Source organism: Trichechus manatus, unplaced genomic scaffold, assembly GCF_000243295.1.
Source record: "Trichechus manatus latirostris isolate Lorelei unplaced genomic scaffold, TriManLat1.0 scaffold00030, whole genome shotgun sequence".
Classification (NCBI taxonomy): domain Eukaryota; kingdom Metazoa; phylum Chordata; class Mammalia; order Sirenia; family Trichechidae; genus Trichechus; species Trichechus manatus.
The window spans coordinates 17634691-17650542 of record NW_004443966.1 but is presented as its reverse complement, the minus strand read 5'-3'; the positions used below and the strand labels follow the sequence as shown (position 1 = coordinate 17650542).

General features: G+C 35.1%; 1 protein-coding gene across 10 annotated transcripts in view; it reads left to right on the top strand.

Annotated features, from left to right (window-relative positions):
- MYO9A (myosin IXA) overlaps positions 1–15852 on the top strand; it is a 247183-nt gene that overhangs the window by 110205 nt on the left and 121126 nt on the right. For 9 of the 10 annotated variants that reach the window (XM_023729773.1, XM_023729771.1, XM_023729777.1 and 6 more), the window contains 3 exons: positions 220–361; positions 5828–6023; positions 12215–12334. In XM_023729773.1, coding sequence (XP_023585541.1) covers positions 220–361; positions 5828–6023; positions 12215–12334 — 458 coding nt within the window. The remainder of the gene's footprint in view (positions 1–219; positions 362–5827; positions 6024–12214; positions 12335–15852) is intronic. The other variant, XM_023729778.1, reaches the window with a different exon arrangement.

Here is a 15852-nt window from a genome sequence, read left to right as displayed (position 1 = left end):
ACAGCTTTTGATCCCTCAACTATAAAATAGGGACACGAGTCATTGTTATACTCACTTTTAGCTTGTTTTGAAAATCTGATTACATAATATAGATGGAAGCTCATTGTAAACTAAACTACTAAACGTGTTAGATGGCAATGTGATTATAAACTACTTTAAAAGACTACACTAATTGCTGCCTCTTTCTTCAGTATTATCATTTTTTTTTTTTTAATTTAGCTTTCCACAGGCTACAAATCAAACATTGCTAGACAAGTTTAAGCATCAACATGAAGATAATTCTTACATTGAATTCCCAGCGGTGATGGAGCCTGCTTTCATCATACAGCATTATGCTGGAAAAGTTAAATATGGGGTAAAGGTCAGTAAATTTCTCATTGAATATGCCTTCGGGGCAGAGTTGTGTTCTTAACTGTGTCACTGTCCTTGGCACTTGGCACGCTACCTTTTTTGTAGTTGGTGGAGGCTCTTGGTCAGTAAAAGTCAGATTCTGCTTCTCAATACATTATTGTCTTAGGAAGTGTTTTTGTTGGTTTCCTCCTGCAGACAAACCTGATGTTGTCAGTCCTTTCTAAGAGCTTTTGTTAGATCCGAAAGAATAGTGTCTGTATGTCTCAAACCTGCTTGTTCATCCTCCTAGTTCGTCAGATTTCTTCTGTTAGATCCATGAGGTCTGACAGAGGCTTCATGTCTTCATGTACCATTAAGTATTTGTGAGCCTGCATGCCTAATGAATATATTGGAACTCCTAACCCTGTGGAAGGGAATCTTTATAATTTTGTTCATTTCCTTGTTTGTAATTGGTGAGTCCATTACTCTTCACCACTTAATGTTTAAGCCTGCCATTTAAGGCACTTCATTTCCCAGGCAAGACAGTGAAGATAAGGAGAGTAGTGGAGTAACATATTTTTTCCTGGGTTTTGAGATGAGTGTCGAATTAAGATCACTTGTCCCTTCATCCATATATTCAAGAAGTGTTCATTGAACACAGACCATTTATCAGACCTTGTGCTGAGTATTGGCAATGATATATAAGTAAACTAGACAGCCATGTTCCTGACTCTGTATATACATATACACATATACATACATATGTCTGTATGTATGTATGTGTGTGCATTTATACATATACATATAGAAATGAAAATGGGGTATGTGCTATAAATAAAAGAATGTTTTCTATGAGAGAAAATAGTGAAATAGTGGATGGATATATTTTTAATTTGTGCATCCATAAATACCTTTCTGAGAAATTTAAAGGGATGGCCTGAAGTAAGTATTAACTGGTAAAGAGTTGGGAAGATGATTATTATAGGTCATGAGATAGGAAAGAGCTTAATATGTTGAAATAATCTAAAACAGTTGGATAATAATGAGCAAGAGAGAGAGTTGCATGAAATGAATTTAGGGAATGGATGGTGGTCAGGTATTCAGCTACGCCAAGTTAAAGGAGTTCGTTTTTTATTGAGATTATTTTGGGGAATCATGAAAAGATTTTAAGGAGGGAATGTGATTTATATTTTTTAAAGACTACTTTGGTTACTTTCAGTAGAAGGAATAGCAGAGAATAAGAGTAGAAGCTCGGTGATCAGTTAGGTAGCTTTTTTAATAGTCGAGGTGGAAGGTTAAGGTAAACTGAACCAGAGGGGTCTCGGTAGAGATGAGAGAGATCCAAATGACAGTGAGATATATTTTGGAAGTACAGTCAACAGACCTTATTGATGGGTTCTAGGTAAATAAATGACTTCTGAGGCTAGAGCAGATGAGTGAATTAGAGGTGTTATTTCTTGAGATAGAAAAGATGGGGAAGGAACAGGTTTTAAAACAAAGGTTAAGACTTTTTTTTTAACTTGAGCTATAAAATCATATAACGAGGTACATAAAGTACACAAATTTAAGTATAGATTTCCTTCATGCTCATTTCCAGCTCATTCTTCCCTCAGAGGTAAGCACTATCCTGATTTTTATCATCCTTAACTAGTTTCAGATAAATGGAATCATGTATTGTATACACTTGTGTATGTAAGATTCATCCACGTTGTTGTGCTGATCAGATAGGTTGAAAGTAAAAGGATGGAGAAAAAATACACTGTGGAAACTCTAATTGAAAGAAAGCTGGTAAAATTATATCATTATCAGACAAAGACTTTAAGGTAAGAAGTATTACTCTAGATAAAGAGGAGCATTTCATAATTATAAAAGAGATCAGTTCAACAGGAAGACATAACCATCTAAATTTGTGTGTACTTAATGTCAAAGATTCAAATTCCGTGAAATAAACTGAGAGCAAAAGTAGAACCAGTCAAGTTCACCATTGTAGTTCAACACAGATCTCTCAGTAACTAACAGAACAGGCTGACACAAAATCAATAAAAACAGAAAAATTTCAACAACACTATTAAATAACTGACCCATTTGACATATCATTAGGATAACTAGATATTCCCTAGGTGTCTAGAAATTAAGCAAAACTCTTCTGAATAACCATGAGTAAAAAAAAAAAAAATTCAATTAAAATTATTATTTTTAAATTGAGCAAAAATGAAAATAAAACATCAAAATTTATAGAATACAGTTAAAGCAATTATTTGTTATTAGATGCTGTGGAGTTGGCCCCTGACTCATGACGACCCCATGTGTTACAGAGTAGAACTGCTCCCTTAGGGTTTTCTTGGTTGCAATTTTTATGGAAGCAGTTCTCCAGGCCTTTATTTTGCAGAGCTGCTTGGTGGGTTCAAACCGCAAACCTTTAGGTTTGCAGCCAATCGCAAACTGCTTGTTCCACTCAGACTCCTAAAGCAGTTATTAGAGGCAAATTTATAACTTTAAATGCATATATTAGAAAAGAAGTATGATTGAAAAGCAGTTATCTAAGCGTCCATGTTAAACTAGAAAAAGAACAGCCAAAGAAAATTTGGTGTCTTTAAACCCAGGGAAATTAGAGAAAGAAAATGATAAAGACCAGAAATCAGTGCAATAGGAAGTAGACTTACAATAGAGAAGTCAACAAGTCAAAAGTTAGTTCCTTGAAAGATAACAGAAAATAATATAAATTAAAGATAGACAATAACTGATAATAGATAAAAAGATTTGCAGATACAGATATCTACAAGATTAAAAGGATATTAAGAGAATGTTATGAACACATTTTGATAACAAATTTGACAACTTATATAAAATGAATAAATTCATGTATAACACAGTTTACCAAAACTTACACTAGAAAATACAGGAAAATCTGAAAATCCTATGTCTGTTAAATAATTTGAATGAATTATTTAAAGCTTTCCCATAAAGAAAATTTCAGGCCTATATGGTTTCACTGGAGAATACTTCTAAACATTAAAGAAAGAATTAATTACACATTCTCTTTCAAGTTGGCGATACCTTTAAGGTGTACAAATGGATCTAAGAAATAACAAGAAGAGATCTAAGTTGGAAATACACATTTGGCTCTCATCATACAGTGTTTAAAGCCATAGATATAGTTGAGATCATGTGATGTTAAAGAATTGAGTGAAAAAAATAAGAACTCTAAAAATTTCCAATATGGAAGTGGCAATGGGAGCTGAAAAGGGAGAGCACAAGAGGTAAGTAGTAAACCACAAAAGTATGTTGTTACAGAAAACAGGAGAAGAGTTGTAAGAAGAATGATGTCAGTTATGTCAAATGTACTGAGAAATCTAGAAATAGGAGGACAGAGAGAAGAGAACATTTTATTTAGAAAATGAAGGTCATTCATTGGTTACTGTCAACACTTGACAGGTGTGGAAAATAATTCTAGAATTTTAGGTTGTAGAGTGTAGTGATTAATTGGAGGTATGGTCTTTTGAGTAGGGCAGATTGGTGTTGCAGTTCCTGGACTAGTACTTACTATTTAACCTTTGGCAAGCTTCCTTCTCTTTGTTTATCAGCAAAGTATCATTTGTAGTTGAATTTGCTTCATTAGAATTGAATGAAATCAGTTACGTAAAGCACTTAACTTATTGCCTGACACCTTGTCTGCCCTCAGTAGGTATTAGCTAGTGATAGTAGTAGGGGGTTGTGATTTGGATTTGAAAATTCTTGTTCAGTGTTACGAACTTTGTTTTATAATATACGCTCTTGCTGTAAGAATTTTTAGGAATAAGCCAGGGAGCAAGGCTCCTGGCTTCTTTCCTCCTTTTCCTTCTTCTCAGAACAAGGAAGAATTAGGAAAGGAAAATTCTAAAGATAATAGGATGAATCCAAGCTGCCTTCTGGGCATGAGGGTAGGTGAGCTCATTTTAGACACGTTCCTCACATAATTCTGAGTTAGAAGTGTTCTATGAACCTGCTCCAACTTGGAGTGGCTTACTCACCAACTTATTAATTCTTTCGTTTGGGTGTGGTTATAATTGTAAGATTATAGCCAAATGCCTAGCCTGTACAAAACAGTCTTGGACTTTCTTTCAGAAGTGTAAGCTTCTTGCCCTCCTAATCTTTCCGTGGGGTATTCTAACCTATTTTAGTGTGTGCTGTCCCTTCTGGCCCCCATTCTTTGGCAGATGGTTAATACTGCCTATTTACAGTTTTTAGATAATCTTATCTAGGCCTATAGCTTTAAAAATCTATATGCTGATGCTACCAAGTATATTTTCTAGGACTTCAGACTCGTGTATCTAGCTGCCTACTTGATGTCTGTATGCAGACACAGTATAGTGACTATAAGGGAGTATGTTTGAACCCCTCCTTTTCCACTTACTAGTTGAGGGATAGGGGCCAAGTTATTTAACTTCTCTGTATTCAGTTTCCTCATCTATAAAAATGGGAATAATGTATCTACCTCAAGGGGTTGTTATGAGGATTAAATGAGACAGTATATGTAAAATACTTAGAAGAGTCCCAAGTACATAGTAACTTCGCAATAAATATTATCTGCTATTATTAATATCCTCACAATCTCAAACTTCACTTGGACAAAGCTGATTTCTTGAGCCCTACTTCTCATCCCCAAACTTACTTCTTCACTAGTCTCCATATCAGTAAATGACACCTCCATCCATCTAGTTACTCACACTCAAAATACAGGTGTTTGCCTGATTCTCCCTCATTCTCTCACTGTCCCCCAATCTGTCAGCAAGTTCTTTTGCTTTTACCTTCAAAACATCCCAATATGACAACTGCTCTCTCTCCACTATTGTCGTCCGCCTAGTTGAAGTCATTATCAGCTCTTATCTGGAATATTGCAATTGCTGCTCTCCCTTTTTTCATTCTTTCCCTACATAGTAATCAATATTCTTCATAAAACACCAGTTAGCTCATGTCATTTCCCTTTTAGTGTGTTCCCTTTACACTTGTGTATAATCCAAACTCCTAGCTCAGGCTTACAGAGTTTAAATTTGCCTATTTATTTGCCTAACCTTCTACCACTCTCACCTTTCCCACTATACTTTATCTCCTGGTCTTAATGCTTTTCTCCTAACGTGTCCAACTCATTACCACTGTAAGATCTTTATAGTAGGTGATTCTTTTGCTTGGAATGCTCTTCCCAGTCTTCTCATGACTGGCTCCTTTTTGTTATTCAACTCTCTTTTCACTTTATGTGATACTCTTTCAGGGAGACTCTTCCTGACTAGTATTTTAACAAGCTGCAATAAAATTGTGGAATATTCATTCTAATTTACATGTTTTACAGAATTTAGTAGTTTCAGGATTGACCGGGACTTTGTAGAAGATATCTGGTCCAGTTAGTTACCCAGAATAGAAATCACTTCTATAGTCTTTATTCAACCACTGTCCAAACATGACCCATCTTCCTTTGGGTTTTAATAATTAAAAAATTAACACTGGTACTTTTTTCACATAGGATTTTCGGGAAAAAAATACAGATCATATGCGCCCAGATATTGTAGCTCTTCTGAGAAGTAGCAAGAATGCATTTATCTCTGGGATGATTGGAATTGATCCAGTAGCTGTTTTCCGATGGGCAGTTCTCCGAACTTTTTTCAGAGCAATGGTTGCTTTCAGGGAAGCTGGAAAAAGACACATTCAGAGAAAAACTGGTAAGCAGTAGATATGAATATTCAACCATACTTCATTTTAAAGTTTTTTACTTCTCTTCCACGTAACAAGACATAATAATAATTTTATTCTTTTTGTTTTCCTACCATACAGTATCGTCATGTTTCATATCTCATGAGTTGACTGAACTTTATATGGTTAAGTGGATCTGTGGTGTGTGTGTATGTGTATGTATGTGTTGTTCACAGGATAATAAGTGTAAATCGCCTAGTATTTAGTAGGCACTCAGTAAGTCATTGCTATGATTTTTTTTAAAACAAAAACAGAAGTGATAATTGATCATTTAATTATTTAGAATTTAATCTTGATACCCTCCTCCATTTTCTTCTTATGCCATAGCTTTTAATACAAATGAAACATAATTTGATGTGAAAGCATAAATCAGGAGACAAAAAAAGTGGGATGGAGATAGTGTAATATCTGCTTCTATAATCAATCAAGTGTCATCTCTTCTCTTGACTGATTTTGTGACATGAGCAGTTTTTCTTGTCTGTAAAAGAAGGTTAATACCTTCTTTAAAATTATGAGCGTAGAGTCAGATAATATATGTAAAGCATCTGTTAATGGAGTGTTAATTTTCTTCTACCCTTAACTCAGTTTATTGGATTTTACATTGAAATTTAGAAATGGATAAAGCAGGATACTTAAGTCTGTGTGCCTTCCTTTTAAATCATAAAATATTTTCTTTCACATTCTGTGGGAGAGCATTTTCATAGGTAGATACTTGTGGACTACTGGAAACCACACTGTTGCTTACTGCAGCTCTAGCCTTAAATAGAACATTGTTGCATAGTTTTCTGACATATAAGCACTTCAAATAAATTTTTCTGCCCAGAGGAACTTGACAAAGAGATAAAGAAAATGTCAGGGTGGTCCTTGAGAAAATCCAGGAAATTTATAGCTGTAAACACTGGCATTAAAGAAGGAGAAAGATCTCAAATCAGTTAACCTAACCTTACACCTTTAGACTCTAGAAAATGAAGAGCAAACTAAACCCAAAGCAAGCAGAAGGAAGGTTATAATAAAGAGTAGATCTAAAATAAATGAAATAGAGAGTAGAGACTATAGAGAAACTCAATAAAACCGAAAATTGATTTTCTGAAAAGAGCCACAAAATTGGAAAATCATGAACTAGACTGACCAAGCAAAAAATGAGACAAGACTCAAATTACTAAATTCAGCAATGAAGGAGAGGGGACATTACTATCAACTTTTACAGAAATAAAAGGGATTATAATGCTGTGAACATTTGTATAGCAACAAATAAGAACCTAGATGAAATGGACAAATTCTTAGAACGATGCATAATACTGATACTGACTCATGAAGAAATAGAAAATCTGAATTGATTTGACCCAGCAATTCTACTCCTTGATATATACCCAAAATAATTGAAAACAGTTGTTCAAACAAAACCTATAACAGGTAAAGAAATTGACCAAAAAATGAAACTAAATCAGTTGCTGTCTAGTCAGTTCTGACTTATGGTGACCCCATATTTGTCAGAGTAGAACTGTACCCCATAGGGTTTTCATGGCTGATATTTAGAAGTACATTGCCAGGCCTTTCTTCTGAGGTGCTTCTGGGTGGACTTGACCACCAGCCTTTCAGTTAACAGCCACGAGGGTTAACTGTTGCACCACCCAGAGACTCCCAAAGAGATTGAATTAGTAACTTAAGAAATCTTCCCACCAAAAAAGCAAAGGACCAGTAAATTTTCTGGTGAATTCCACCAAATATTTTAAGGAAGAATTAACACCAATTTTTCACAAATTCTTAAAAAAAAAAAAGTAGTTGAGAGAACACTTTCCATCTCATTCTATGAGGCCAGTATTACTCAGATATATCACAGGAAAGAAAAGCACAGACATTACCAGAAAGATAAGCCATCACAAGAAAGAAAAGCACAGACCAAGATCCCTTGTAAATTTGGACACAAAAATCTTCGACAAAAAACTAGCATACCAAATCCAGCAAATACAAAGGATTGTACACTATGACCAAGTGGCATTTATCCCAGGAATGTAAAGTTGGTTCAACATACGAAAAATTAATCAGTCTTACACACCATATTAATAGGATGAAAGATGTAAACCACATGATCATCTCAATAAATACAGAAAAAGCATTTGACAAAAGTTTTTTATGATAAATACACTGGACAAGCTAGAAATAGAGGGGAATTTCCTCAACCTGATAAAGGGCATCTGCAAAAACCCCTGGTGATGCAGTGGTTAAGCGCTCAACCGCTAACCAGAAGGTTGGCGTTTTGAACCCACCAGCTGTTCTGTGGGAGAAAGATGTGGCAGTCTGCTCCCATAAAGACTTATAGCCTTGGAAACCCTCTGGAGCAGTTAGTTCTATTCGGTCCTATAGGGCCACTATGAGTCGGAATTGACTCAACGGCAAAGGGTTTTTTGTTTCTTTGTTTTAGTGTCATACTTAATGGTGAAAGACTGAATGCTTTTCCCTAAGATCAGCAACAAGACAGGATGTACACTTTTGCCACTTCCTTTCAACATTGTACTGGAAGTTCTGGCCAGTGAAATTAGACAAGAAAAAGAAAAGACATGCAGATTGGAAAGGAAGAAGTAAAACTATCCTGTTTGAAGGTGTCATGATGTTATATATAAAATATTCTAAGGAGTTCACACAACACAAAACCCCACAAAAGCAATTAGAGCTAATAAAGGAGATCACCATGGCTCTATGATACATGATCAACATGCAAAAATCTGTTATATTTCTATAAACTAACAGTGAACAATCTGAAAACAAAATTAATAATTCTGTTTATAAGAGCACCAACAAAAATTGAATACTTAGAAATGAATTTAACAAGAAGTACAGAAATTGTATACTTAATACTACAAAACATCATTGAAAAAACTTAAAGAAGATCTAAGTAAATGGAAAGACATCCTGTGTTCATGGATTTGGACACTTAATGTAGTTAAGATGGTGGTACTCCCCAAACTGATCTATAGATTTAACACAGTACCTATAAAAACCTCAACTGCCTTTTTATGTGGAAGTTGACAAACAGATCCTAAAATTCATATGGAAAGGGATCCAGAAATGCAAGAAGAACAAAGTTGGAAGATTCATACTTCCTGATTTGCATTAGACAATGGTTCCTTAGATATGACACCAAAATCACAAGCAACCAAAGGAAAAAAATGGATAAGTTGACTTCATCAAAAAAAATTAAAACTTCAGTGCTTCGTAGGTCACTATTAAAAAAGTAAAATGACAACCCACAGAATGGCAGAAAACATTAGCAAGTCACGTATCACATAAGAGCTACTATCCAGAATATATAAAGTAGTCTTACAACTCAGCAGTATAAAGGCAAACCAATTAAATAACCAGTGGAAAAAGGATCTGAATATACATTTCTCCAAAGAAGATACAAAAATGGCCAGTAAAGACAGAAAAAGAAGCTCAACGTCTTTAGTTATCATTTGCAAATCAAAACCATGGCGAGATACCACTTTACACTCACTAGGATAGCTTTGATAAAAAAAGACAGAAAATAACATGTTGGTGACATTGTGGAGAAATTGGGACTCTCATCCATTGCTGGTGGGAATGTAAAATGGTACACTTAACTTTGGAAAACAATTTGGCAGTTCCAATAATGTTAAACATAAAGTTGACATATGACCCAGCAATTCTACTCCTTGATATATACCCAAAATAATTGAAAACAGTTGTTCAAACAAAACCTTGTAAACACATATTCATAGCAATATTATTCACAATAGCTGAAAGGTGGACACAACCTAAACGTCCATCAACTAATGTATGGAATGTAATTCAGCCATAAAAATGGATGAAGTATCGGCTGACAGGCAACCAGGCAAAATTTCCATATTACTTTTGAGACAGAATTCCTTCTTTAGGGAACCTCAGTTTTTGCTCTTAAGGCCTTCAACTGATCAGATGATCTACAAAATACTTTCACAGCAATGTCTAGACTAGTGTTTCACCAAACAACTGGGCACCATAGCCTAGTCAAGTTGACATAAAATTAGCCATCACAGGAGAGATGATAGCTGAAGAGTACACATTCCCTTTCGATATGAAAATGTTCTAAAATTGATAGTGATGATTTTGCACAACTGTGAATATACTAAAAACCATTGACTTTGTACATTTTAAATGGGTGAATTGTATGATATGTGAATTATATTTTAGTAAAGCTGTTATACACAGGCACACAAAAAATGATGTTCATAGTGGCTTTATTCATAATAGCTCCCAGCTGGAACACCCAAATGTCCAGCAGTGCAAGAATGGATAACTAAATTGTGATATATTCCTTTCATGTAACATTATTCAGCAATAAAAAGGAATGAACTACTGATGCTCATAATGTTGTTGTTGTTAGGTGCTATTGAGTCGGTTTCGACTCATGGCGACCCTGTGTACAACAGAACGGAAAAACTGCCCCATCCTTCGCCATCCTTACAGTCTTTGCTGTGTTTGAGCCCATTGTTGCAGCCACTGTGTTAATCCATCTAATTAGGGTCTTCCTCTTTTTCGCTGACCGTCTACTTTACCAAGCATGATGTCCTTCTGCAGGGACTGGTCCCTGCTGATAACATGTCCAAAGTATGTGAGACGAAGTCTCTTCATCCTCCCTTCTAAGGGGCATTCTGGCTGTACTTCTTCCAGGACAGATTTGTTTGTTCTTCTTGCAGTCCGTGGTATATTCAATATTCTTCACCAACACCATAATTAAAAGGCATCAATTCTTCTTCTGTCTTCCTTACTCATTGTCCAGCTTTCACATGCATATGAGGTCATTGAAAATACTGAGTCATAAAAACCTGTTGAGCAAAAGAAGCCAGACTTGAAAGTATGAATACATACTATATGATTTCATTTAGTTTAAGTGCAAGCAAGTAATGTATAGTGATAGAAATAAGAACTTTGTTGTCTCTGGTGAGAGTCAGGGGTGGTATTGACAGGAAAGGGGGGTGAAGGAACTTGCTGAGGTGTTGGAAATGTTCTGTTGAGGTGTGGAGCATAGGAATATAAACATTTGTTAAAACTCACTGATTGTGTACTTGTGTTCGGTTGTACAGTTTATGAAATACACCTTAAAAAAATGACCCTGGGCACTTGCATTACAGAAATCCTTTTTTTGGGCAGGGACATGGCCTCAGGTCTGAGTGATACAATGGAAATGGGATTTAACCCCTGTTGTACAATAAATATAAACTAATAGAACTTAATTAGTTTAATTGTTTATGTTTTATTTAATTTGCCTCTATCGTTAAATTATTCGCTTTTGATTTTTAAGACAAACCTACTTAAATTTAGACTTTATGCCCTAACTGTAGAAGTGGTCCGTAAGTAAATGATTCACAAGTTTCCTAAAGCCTGGAAAACCTGTATTCTCTTTTATTGCTAATATTTATTGTACTGAAACTGTTTTCTTTTTCCTCTTTATTCCTCAAATTGCTGTTTAAATATCACTAACATGGAGCTTTGGTCTTTACTTGAATATGCTGTCTTCCCTTTCCCACTAGTAGCTGATTTGTCTTGTGTTAGTAAGTAATGGTGGTGAGCTACACATTCTCCATCTTTGTTCTCAGATTTATAAATAAGAAGTACTGCTGAGTTTCCCTGCTCAGTGGTGCTTTTCTTCACACTTATTGGCACACTTGTTGGAATTCCTGCAAGTGTGGTTAATTGTAGGATTTGTGAAAATTGTTTAACTTTTGGTAAATTGTTTGGAGTATATTTCTCTTTGGGGTTTCATCAGTGTTCCTTAAAGTGTTGCCAACTATATGCTAAGTTTATTTATGACCCAGTAAAACTGAATCCATTTTTAAAAAATAAATTAAATCATACAAATTGTTTTGAAGTTTTCTTATTTTACTGCAGGAATTTTTAGTATGGTGTTAACTCACAGCACTCTGAGTACTGAAGAAGACACTGATTACTTGAAAGTGACCTTTTTTTTCCCCACTATTACTATTGTGTAATTCCTTCAAATTTATTGGAAAAATAATTCATATTAAATCCCTATTATTTGATACATTTTTATATACTCTTAAGATAGTTGGCAGCATTTTACTTTCCATTTTCCTCTATTGGTTTGGGCTTATATAATGTCTTTTTCTTTTCTCTATTTTTTGTTTTTCTTTTGCTTCCTAAGGACATGATGATACTGCGCCATGTGCAATTTTGAAAAGTATGGATAGTTTTAGCTTTCTACAACACCCAGTCCACCAGAGGAGCTTAGAGATTCTGCAGAGGTGCAAGGAAGAGAAGTACAGTAAGGCTGCAAATCCTGATAAACTCTATGTCATCACATGTCCATTTGGAAATGGAAACCAGGATGTTCTACACCAGGGTGGGACATAGATTGCATAGGCAACATGACCTGCATAATTCTTATGACCAGTTTCAGGCTACTTCCATTGAAATTTTACTTCTTTCTCTTGAAAATGCTGATATACCTCTTTTATTCTATTTGCCTGTGATCCTTGACTTATTAATTATACTTGATTACAGTCTCTGAATTGATTCCCTTTTTTATCTTCCCAGTAACAGTGCTGGGTAAAAATGAATACTTTTCATCCTGCTATTTTTAAAACGTCGTTTAAGTCTAATTGAAGTAAAATAAACTGTGTAGAGTGTACAGTTTGATAAGTTTTGGCATATGTGAAACCATCACCACTATTCAGATAACATGTTCAGCATCCTCAAAGTTTCATCATGCCGCTTTCTAAGTTCAGCTGATTTTTATGCTTACATTTCAACATCAGCAATGTTGCATTTGTGTATCATTGGTAAATCTATTTAGTTTGATTGCAGTCCCCCATTAGAGTTTCCTTGGTCTGGTTTAGAGCCAAGTCACCATTATGTTGTAGCTTAAGATAGAATGGCAGAATTATAGTGAATGTTCTTTTTCTTTTAAATAAAGTTGGTGTAAAAAGATACTCCTGGTCTCCATTTCCTCCTCCTTATTTATTATATTCATTCTGCATGAAAATTGGTTCTTCTGCTTATTATGAGATTATAGTTGTTGGGCTGCTGCTACAGTGAGAATAAAGGGGTTCTTCATAATACTCAAAGCCTAACTCAGCAATTTTGCAGGATGGACCTAAATTACTTCCAAAATCTACTCTGAGTTTTGTAAATTGCCCCAAATTTAGTTTTCTAATTTCACAGTTTATGGTTGAAATTTTATGAGATTTGAATACCCAATTGTCAGTGAAAGGAGAATATAAATGGAATTTTTAAAAGCAATGTTGTAGGTTCTTTCTTCCAGTCCTGTTAGTTTTTTTTTACTTGGTATAAAAAAAGTTTAATCTATTTTGAAAAATATTATTAAAAATATTATTTTCTCATTTTAGAAAGAACAACGGTAAGTATTTCACTTTAAAGAAATCCTGAAAAATTTATGCTTAATTATTGCTATTGTTTCTAAAAGGTATACAAGTCCTCATTCTGATTATCCATCTTAATTTTTAAATCTTTTAATCCATGGGACGTTATTAAAAAGTCTCCAAATCTTTTTTTGAGCTTAAATTAATTCTTTTTAACTCTTAAATAGTTGTGAGTGGTTTATTTGCTTTGTTGCATTTCATGATAACTTTCAACCTGACAACCCAGAGGGTACCAATTTCAGCATAGGCTGCATGAGGAAATTGTGTATTTATGTGTGTTCACATGTAAATTGCCGTATTTGTGTAACTTGGAGCTTTTCCATTTATTTTATATAGTGTATTCCATTTTCAGTTTTAGTACTAGCAATAATACAAATTTTATAATATTTAGAATTATAACTTGAAGTGTGAGAGATTGTTTTTAAAACACCTGGGGGCTACCAACTTCAAGTAATGGTGAAGTGAATTGGTGAGGGAAATGAACCCTCCCACAGGTAACAATGATAAAACCTGAAAAAAATATAAAAATAACCAACTATTTGAAAGCACTGGAAAAAAGACTAAAAGCAGGAAAAAAACAGAGGAAAGTTTATTCTCGAAAGTAAGTAATTGTGTGTTTGTGGCTTTTTGTGTTCCCCAACTCCTATAGCTCCAGAGACAGAAAACCACAACCCCACTTGATTGAGGTGTCAAAGAGCTAAGTCAGAGGCTAGCAGATCAGCTGGAAATTTGGGAGGAAAATCCTGCAACTAAGAGCTGCCAAATGGCTAAAACCCAAAATCAGAGTATAAACTCTGTCCACATTTGTTGTTGATTTCTAAAATATAAACTTCCAAACTGTATGCAGGGTAGGCTCCACGGGTTCTGTCAAAACAATGGAAACCAAGTAGGAGATAACTCTTGAAAGACACAATTGTAATAGGTGAGATTGGCAAGTTAACTGCTTTTTTGACTGAGTACATTTTCTACGCAGTGCACAGCTCGAATGGGAAAAAGCTGAAGTGTTATTGACTTAATTGGAGTCCCAGGAGAGGAGAGATAAAGGGGCAGATAAAAATACTTGAAGAAATATTGTGGCTGAAAATTTCCCAAATTTGAATAAAAAATATTAGCTTCAGATCCGAGAAAATCACTGAACTTTAAGCACGATGAGTACAAAAGAAAACCATACCTAGTCTTAATATAGTCAAACTACTAAATGCCAAAGATAAAGAGGAAATCTTGGAAAAAGCCAGAAAAAAATATGGTATATTAAATACAAGAGAACAGTGATGATTAACAGCTGACTTCTTGTTAAAAACAATGGAGGCCAAAAGATACCCCAAAATCATTTTTAAATTGCAAATAAAAAAAACTAACATTCACCCAAAATTTCTGTATTTGCAGTTTTAGTCCAGACAAGTTAACTGTCTGTTAGAAGAAAGATCAACAATCTTAAGAAGAGTGTAACAAAATCCAGTTTTGCTGTCATGTGTTATCCACAAAGTCTGTTTTTAGGTTAGCAAAAGAATATTTCAAAAATGAAGGTGATAGAGTCACAGTTTCATGGGACATCCCAGTTAATTGGCCTAATATGTGTTTAGTGCTTCTTTTCTACCTCTTAGTTCATTGCATAGTTCCTGGGGTCTTCAAAACTTGCAAGTGAACCGTCCAAGGCACAACAGTTGTTCACTATTCATCTTGAGCAATAGAGGAAGAAGGAGAGTCGGTAGTACCCCTTGCCGTGGAGTCAATTCTGACTCACAGTGACCCTATAGGACAGAGTAGAACTGCCCCATAGGGTTTCCAAGTCTATAATCTTTACGGAAGCAGACTGCCACAACTTTCTCCTGTAGAGCGGCAGGTGGTTTCAAATTGCTGACCTTTTGGATAACAGCCAAGCACTTTAATCACTACGCCACCAGGGCTCCTTAAGGTCAGCAATAAATAGAGGAAATGGGATGTTTGGCAAATTGCCTCCGTGAATAACTGTCCCGTTTGCCATAAGACCAGCAGAACTGGATGGTGCTACCATTATTGAACATTTTGATCAAATATTCTATAGAAGAATGCTGATCAAAAGGGAGAAAATGCAAATCAGAATTCCACGTTCTCACAGACTCCACACTTTCTGGAGCTGTGGAGGCTCGATGTCCCTTGAAACTATTGCTCTAAGATAATCTTTAAACCTTAAACCAAAAGTGTATCCTGAAGTCATCTTAAAACCAAACAGTAGCTTAACTAGTAAAAAATGTCTGTCTTGAGTATTATTCTCTTTTAAGAACTCTCTGTATGGGATGAAGTTGACTACAGCAACTCGAAAGATTAGATAGAAACCTTAGAGGGGGCAGTGAGTTTATGTAATGAGGAGGAATAACTCAGAAAAGGAGAGTAAGAATGGTTGCACAACTGGAATGTAATC